The 7,345-nt window shown below is 48.0% G+C and overlaps 2 protein-coding genes across 2 annotated transcripts; one reads left to right on the top strand and one right to left on the bottom strand.

Annotated features, from left to right (window-relative positions):
- Window positions 1-2,598: 2,598 nt before the first annotated feature.
- LOC125529196 (protein H2A.6-like) lies at window positions 2,599-3,471 on the top strand. Its single transcript, XM_048693605.1, has 2 exons — window positions 2,599-2,883; window positions 2,978-3,471. Exons 1-2 carry the CDS (start codon window positions 2,707-2,709, stop codon window positions 3,245-3,247), a joined length of 447 nt encoding a protein of 148 aa, XP_048549562.1. The 5' UTR covers window positions 2,599-2,706; the 3' UTR covers window positions 3,248-3,471.
- Window positions 3,472-4,243: 772 nt separating this feature from the next.
- On the bottom strand, window positions 4,244-7,262 carry LOC125529197 (transcription factor IIIA-like). The gene is made up of 4 exons (XM_048693607.1): window positions 5,575-7,262; window positions 5,178-5,413; window positions 4,931-5,074; window positions 4,244-4,798 (listed from the first exon to the last, which is right to left on the bottom strand). The coding sequence occupies exons 1-4, from the start codon at window positions 5,798-5,800 to the stop codon at window positions 4,610-4,612; spliced, it is 795 nt and encodes a 264-aa protein (XP_048549564.1). The 5' UTR covers window positions 5,801-7,262; the 3' UTR covers window positions 4,244-4,609.
- Window positions 7,263-7,345: the final 83 nt, after the last annotated feature.

The following is a 7,345-nucleotide window of genomic DNA, read 5'->3' as shown; positions in this document are numbered from 1 at the left end:
GGAGAGAGGTGGGCCTGGCCCTGGTCGGCGTTCGCGGATACTTAACACGCTTAACGAGATCTTGGTATTTGATCTGAGTCTGGCTACTGGCCTATACGCACTAACCATCTACGCGGGGACAGTTATGGGCACTCGACGTTGTGGTATCAGCCGAAGCCTTCGTGACGTCAGCGAATGAGCGGCGCGCGCCGGGTTGGACCGCGTAACGCAACTTCCTTTGTAATGGAGGTTGCTAGGTCTGCTCTCCGGCTGCGTTCGCAACGTGCAGGTGTGCAAAGGGCGATGGGCCCAGACCCCTGCGCCATAGGGTTTAGACCGGCGTGCTGACCTCTCTTTTGTGCCTAGGTAGGGCTGCGACGTGTTGATCTTCCGAGGCCGGGCATGACCCAGAAAAGTGTGTCCGGCCAAATGGGATCGAGCGTGTTGGGATATGTGGTGCACCCCTGCAGGGAAGTTAATCTATTCGAATAGCCGTGATCTTCGGTAACAGGACGACTTGGAGTTGTACCTTGACCTTATGACAACTAGAACCGAATACTTAATAAAACACACCCTTCCAAGTGCCAGATACAACCGGTGATCGCTCTCTCACAGGGCGACGAGGGGAGAATCATCGGTTAGGATTATGCTATGCGATGATACTGGGTGAACTTATCATCTACTATCTTCTCCTGCTGCAAGATGGAGGTTACCAGAAGCGTAGTCTTCGAAAGGACTAGCTATCCCCCTCTTATTCCGGCTTTCTGCAGTTCAGTCCACATATGATACCCTTATTCCATTTGATACCAATGCATACATATGTAGTGTAGCTCCTTGCTTGCGAGTACTTTGGATGAGTACTCACGGTTGCTTTCTCCTTCTTTTCCCTCTATCCCTTCTACATGGTTGTCACAATCAGATGTTGGAGCCTAGGAGCCAGACGCCACCGTCGACGACGACTCCTACTACACCGAAGGTGCCTACTACTACGTGCTGCCCGCTGATGACGACCAGGAGTAGTTTAGGAGGATCCCAGGCAGGAGGCCTGCGCCTCTTTCGATCTGTATCCCAGTTTATGCTAGCCATCTTATGGCAACTTGTTTAACTTATGTCTGTACTCAGATATTGTTACTTCCGCTGACTCGTCTATGATCGAGCACTTGTATTCGAGCCCTCGAGGCCCCTGGCTTGTATTATGATGCTTGTATGACTTATTTTATTTGTAGAGTTGTGTTGTGATATCTTCCCGTGAGTCCCTGATCTTGATTGTACACATTTGCGTGCATGATTAGTGTACGATTAAATCGGGGGCGTCACAATGCAGAGGTTGCGAAGGTGCGAGACGAGGTGGCCAAGGCCCGAGAGGATCTTATTGCAGAGAATGCCAGGATGGCAACCGAGCGGGCTTCGTTGGAAGCTGAGTCACAACGGATAAGAGCAGAGGCATTTCGTGTGAGTCTGGATCAGAATGCGTCCAATGGTGTTCTTCGAAGGAGGCACCAGAGCCGCTTACCTTCACAGTTTAAGGGACGAAATCTTTTCAACACACCCAGGGCAGGAACGAGTAACCCGCCCGGTGTAACCCGTGCTGCTGAGGCGCCAGGAACCGGAGCGACGACTCAGCCTCGTGTGCCAAACCCGCCCCGTATGGATCTGACCCCGCCTCAGCGGGTTCCGACACCCTTTGGCCATTATTCTAACCCGGGTGGACAACATGATAGCAGCGGCTACACGGCTGGCGGCTATCCCAATCGAAAGCGAGTCTCCGGTTGCGATAGAGACCCGGAACGCTGTGGAACTTCTACAAAAGGCTGTGGCACTGCAAGCGGCTTATCCATACAGTCGGGAGCATGTTCACTCAACTCCCGCCCCCGAGTCGAAGTTATAGCCGGCGCATTGAGTCGTCGACGGTTTCTAGCAGTGAGCGGCATCGTAACCCGCCTCGTAATGATGACCCGCCACGAGATGACCATATGCCAAACAATGCTCACGCCCTTGTGGATCAGGCTAGGGCCCGTCGTGAGGCGGAATTGGCGGCTCAATTGGGGGCTCATCAGCAATTTCCAGTCAACCCTTCGGCGTCTATTGAAGCTGGGACGACTTCCAGGACAGTTGGTGTACCCCACCCCTCGGTGAAGTTTCTTCCTCACCTCCAAGTGGGACACAACTCGTTGTCGCTCGCAGTGTCGTCCCTGGATCCGGCGTGGCCGACGCTCGTCGCTGCTGCTCCTCACGTCGCCCCCACATTCGGTCTCGTGCAAAGCTGAAATTGGCTGACGCGAGGAAACATTTCAGGCACAAGAGATATAGCAAAAACCGAACCGTATTAGCTTGATATACTTTAATAATTTTTCCTCTTTTAGGGAACGACAAATTTGCCTTCTTTAATTAATAAAAACAGAGAGAAAAAGTTACTATAAAGTGTTTTTGCGCGGCTCCTCGATTCAAATTTCGATCCCCGCACGCGGAAACGAAACGAAGGAACGAAAAAAGACGCGCCAACCGAGGACGAAAAACCTCTGCGCTCTGATTCGTCGATTGGACGCTCCCACGGATCGCCCCCCCTCCCCCCCGCCCGCGACGCTCCCCGCGCCCAATATAAAACCCGCGCCCTCGCCGCCGTCCCAACCCACAGACTCAGAGCATTCTCCGATCCAGCAGCACCCGAGAGCTCCCCCGCATCCCGAGTGGTTTCCAGTTCGCCGGAGGAACAAGCAAGCAAGCGAGATGGCCGGGAGGAAGGGCGGCGAGAGGAAGAAGGCGGTGACCCGGTCCGTCAAGGCCGGGCTCCAGTTCCCCGTCGGCCGCATCGGGCGCTTCCTCAAGAAGGGCCGCTACGCGCAGCGCGTCGGCTCCGGCGCCCCCGTCTACCTCGCCGCCGTCCTCGAGTACCTCGCCGCCGAGGTACGCACAGATCTTTCCTGCCCCCGAGCGTCTGTTTCTGCTCTGTTCTTGTGTTCGACAGATAACCGATTTCGTTCGGCGCTGGAAATCGCAGGTCCTGGAGCTGGCTGGCAACGCGGCCAAGGACAACAAGAAGACCCGCATCGTGCCGCGGCACCTGCTTCTCGCCGTCCGCAACGACCAGGAGCTCGGCAGGCTGCTGGCCGGCGTCACCATCGCCCACGGCGGCGTGATCCCCAACATCAACCCCGTGCTGCTCCCCAAGAAGTCGGCCGCCGCCGCCGAGAAGGAGGCCACCAAGTCGCCCAAGAAGAAGACCACCGCCAAGTCCCCCAAGAAGATGACCGCCGCCACCAAGGAGTAGCCTAGCCTGCTACGCCGAGGGGCCGTGTCGTGTTGCCTAGTTCCATGGCTCTCGTTTGGTTGGATCTTGTATGTAGTGTAGTGCTTCGTCTGGAAGTGCAAGCTGGTAGTCTGTAGTGTAGTGGCCCTTTCATCGGATCTCGATGAGCAAGGCCGGCATGGCATTGTGTCTGTGATTTACTTTCTGGGAATGGCTAAAGAAAGATGCAATCCTTTAAATCTTAATTCTCTTGTGAATCAATGGCTGAAATGAGTCTTGTGAATCTTTGTCACCTGTCTTTGCCTCGGAAACATTTGGTGTGGATCTGAAAATTGCCCCATGTGTTCTTGGCCTACTGAAGCATGGTGCTCAACTTCATCCAGTCATGTTACACTTCTTATCCCAAATGTTATCTTTCAGTTCTCAGTTAATTATCGCCCTATTAACAGGGCCACCATGTTGAGGCCGATTGTGTTTCCTTCAAGCAGCAGGAACCTGGAAGAATCAAATTGGAGGCCAATTGTGTTTCCATCTTATACGTTCTGAAAGATAGAAATGATGTGGGGGTACCAAATTGGAGTAATAATAATCAAAATACTTGAAACTCTTGCTGCCGAGGAGTAGGGACAGAGATGTTTCAGTAAATTCCATGTACTGTTGCTTAGTTGCATCGCACCGACTGATGTTTCAGTAAATCTCATGTACATACTCAGCAAATTCATGAGCGTCTGGAGTGTAGGAGATTCAGCACGTTGGCTGGAACCTGGCCATCAAGGCTTCACAAGTTTGGACTTCAGATGACCAAACTTTTTCCTTTTGAGATGTACACTCCAAACTTTGCTGGATTGAACGACATCAGTAAACAGACAAACTCCTTGAACTTTCTTACTCCCTTTTTAGAGATTTCTGTAGGGACTACATACGGATGTATATAGACGTATTTTAGAATATGATTCACTCATTTTGTTCCATATATAGTTCATATTGAAATATCTACAAAGACTTGTACTCCCTCCGTTCCAAAATAGGTGACCCAACTTTCTACTAGCAGTATTTAGGAGTAGTCTCTTGGTTAAAACATGCACATATTCAACCAATTCGACAACAAAACACAACCCAGCTTCAAGATGGCTATTACAAGTACAACAACTCAAAGGCCCAGACTGCTACTATCTCCAAACCAGTTACTTACTACCCGTATATAACACGACTGCTTCACTTACTAGTACTATATATACTTACTAAATCAGAACTCTGCATAAATACACACAAACACGATTTCCACGCAACTACACCGACTTGAGCACCAAACACCGTAGAGACCCCCTATACATTTGACAACCTCAAAAACGTACTGCAACAACATACACAGCACACGCCTACTCAGCGTTGGTTCGAATCATCCCCGTCGGAGAGCATCCAGCGCATGTACTCCGCCCCATCATCAAGCGATGAGACCTCGCTGGGGATGGTGACCCTCTTGCGAGTCAGCGTCTCGACCGTCACAGCCGACCTCTTCCGCCCACCTCCTCGGCGCGAGCGCAGCTGCTCGTCCATCTCCTCATAGTCGCCCTGCATTAAGTTAGGGCGGCATTCACTTGGTTTGGGCAGCAAGAGAATATGTTGACTATACTAGCGACTATAGGCATCCGCCAAAGGACATATGGAATTTCTCCATCACACTGATCAGCTAGCAAGACTCACCTCTACGTATACATGACAACTCGACTTCTCATGATTGTCCCTGACATGCTTGTAGGGGAATGTCTTGCCACACCCCGCGACCCGACACTCAAAAGGTCTGACTTGGTCGTGGCACGCCTTCATATGCTTGTTTAGATTTGATTTCTGCAATGGAAAGGGGACAAGTGAGTTCAGACGAAAACATGTGTACACAAAACCACACTTGAAAGAAGAGTAAGGGTATCAGAAAGTGTATCTAAGGTCTTACGGTGGAGAAGGAGCATTCACAGCCATCAAAACTGCATTTCAACCTTTCAGTAGAGTGCACTTCGTCGTGAGCTCGTAGATGCCTTTTAATGTTCTTCCTCAGGTGTTTCTCCCCACAAATATCACAGTGAGTATATAGATGGCAAGACTGGTTATGAGCCCTCAGGCACTTGGCATTTGTGAATGTCTTCAAGCAGCCAGGCTCACAGCAGACTACTTCCACATAGTCCAATTTGGCTGCCAGAAAATAGCAAAACATGCATCAGGTCAAGACATCCCGTAAGCACGCCATGATAACAAGGAATGAACTCCAGAAAAAAATAATAAAGAACACGCTTCGATACACAATCTGATTTAACAAGCAGTCTACTGATGGATTCTTATCACTGAGGTTATACCATGTGACTCCTCATGTTTCTTCAGCTGTGAAGGATACTTGAAAGCCTTTTTACAGCCCTCCTCCTGGCAAATAACCTGTTGGTTGCTTTTAGTGTCATCGATTTTGCATTCGTGCTCATCCTCATGCATTTCCTTAACATGTCTTTGAATATTTGCCTTGATGCTGAACCTCTTGCCACAACCTTCTAGAGGGCATGTAAACAACTTGCCCTCATGTGTAAGCATATGCCGGTTCAAGTGATCTTTTCTTATATAGCTGAAGGGGCAGTCTTCAAGTGGGCAGGCGAAGGATCTCTGCAGTCAAGCAAGAAAAGTAAGTCCAAATTCAAACGGTTGCAGTACTTATGGTTTAGTAAATATTACATGTCACCCAAACAGAAAAATATTGATGCAAATCTTCCCTATCTCAAACCCTTAAACACATATATCATCCAAATAATGAGGGATAAATATATTCTGAAAATTGGATTCTCATGAAACAACTACAAGATAAAGTCATAAAACCCTTCAACTCAAATTTATGCTCAAAATTTAATTTCAAGATAATAGATAGGAACCTACATAGTCATTTCAATCAAACATTTATAGTAATAAGGAAAATGGGTTAAAGAATAATGCAGCAAATACCTAACTAATTAAATGACCCAAGTTTAGCACAATATTTGTTCTCTTAAAGTCCAATGACAGGAGTATTGTCATCATAGCAAGCAGAGAACCAATGAAGAATGGTGCTAGCTTTCTGAGACGACATCTTGATATCGGATCCTCTCACTCTTGGCAAAGCTCCCCCTTAAGGAAACCCACTAAGAGATAGCAGGATAAGATAAGGGCATTGCCATCCTCATCTCCAAAAGGATCCAAGAACACCTATAAGTTTATTCTTACGAGTATTGTCACCATAGCGAGCTGAGAACCAATGAAGAATGGTGCTAGCATCTCCAAAAGGATCCAAGAACACCTATAAGTTTATTCTTACGAGTATTGTCACCATAGCGAGCTGAGAACCAATGAAGAATGGTGCTAGCTTTCTGAGAAGACATTTTGTTATTGGATCCTCTCACTCTTCGCAAAGCTCCCTTGAGGAAACCCACTAAGAGACAGTAGGATAAAACAAGGGTATAGCCACCCTTATCTCCAAAGAATCCAAAACACACCTAATAGTTATTTGTTGAGTTATGAATATTGTCACCATAGCGAGCTGAGAACCAATGAAGAATGGCCCTAGCTTTCTGAGACGACATTTTGATATCGGATCCTCTCACTCTTAGCAAAGCTCCCTTAAGGAAACCCACTAAGAGATAGCAGGATAAGATAAGGGCATTGCCACCCTTATCTCCAAAGGATCCACAACACATACAATTATTAACTGTCGAGTATAGATTATGTTGAATAAGTATCCACACCATAGCGAGCTAAAGAACCTAATTAATAAGGACCAAGCTTTCTGAGATGGCATCTTGATTTTGGATCCAATCTTAGCTCCAACTAAGGACCACAAAACATGAAGCCCAAAGAAGTAACATAGAAAGAGGACAGTAGAAAGATAGGAGATAGATGGCATCCCATATTCCCTGAAGGATCCATTTTACAACTATGCAACATCACAATGAACAATGGACAGCATCAAGCCAACATTAAACTAGTTGCCTATGCCTTAATGCCCCAATAGACAGCATCAAGCCAACATTAAACTAGTTGCCTATGCCTTAATGCCCCAATAGACAGCATCAAGCCAATTATAACAGTTAAAAATGCTTACATGCCCTATGT

This window comes from Triticum urartu, unplaced genomic scaffold (genome assembly GCF_003073215.2).
Source record: "Triticum urartu cultivar G1812 unplaced genomic scaffold, Tu2.1 TuUngrouped_contig_542, whole genome shotgun sequence".
Taxonomy (NCBI): domain Eukaryota; kingdom Viridiplantae; phylum Streptophyta; class Magnoliopsida; order Poales; family Poaceae; genus Triticum; species Triticum urartu.
This window is presented reverse-complemented; position numbering and strand designations above follow the sequence as displayed.

Bases quoted from the DNA above. Each gene is read 5' to 3' on its own strand.
- LOC125529196 (XM_048693605.1), top strand. From the start codon at position 2,707: ATGGCCGGGAGGAAGGGCGGCGAGAGGAAGAAGGCGGTGACCCGGTCC. The intron at 2,884-2,977 runs GTACGCACAGAT...TGGAAATCGCAG, and splicing joins TCGAGTACCTCGCCGCCGAG to GTCCTGGAGCTGGCTGGCAA.
- LOC125529197 (XM_048693607.1), bottom strand. From the start codon at position 5,800: ATGCTTACACATGAGGGCAAGTTGTTTACATGCCCTCTAGAAGGTTGT. The intron at 5,414-5,574 runs GTATAACCTCAG...ATTTTCTGGCAG, and splicing joins GAAACATGAGGAGTCACATG to CCAAATTGGACTATGTGGAA. The intron at 5,075-5,177 runs GTAAGACCTTAG...TTTCCATTGCAG, and splicing joins GTGAATGCTCCTTCTCCACC to AAATCAAATCTAAACAAGCA.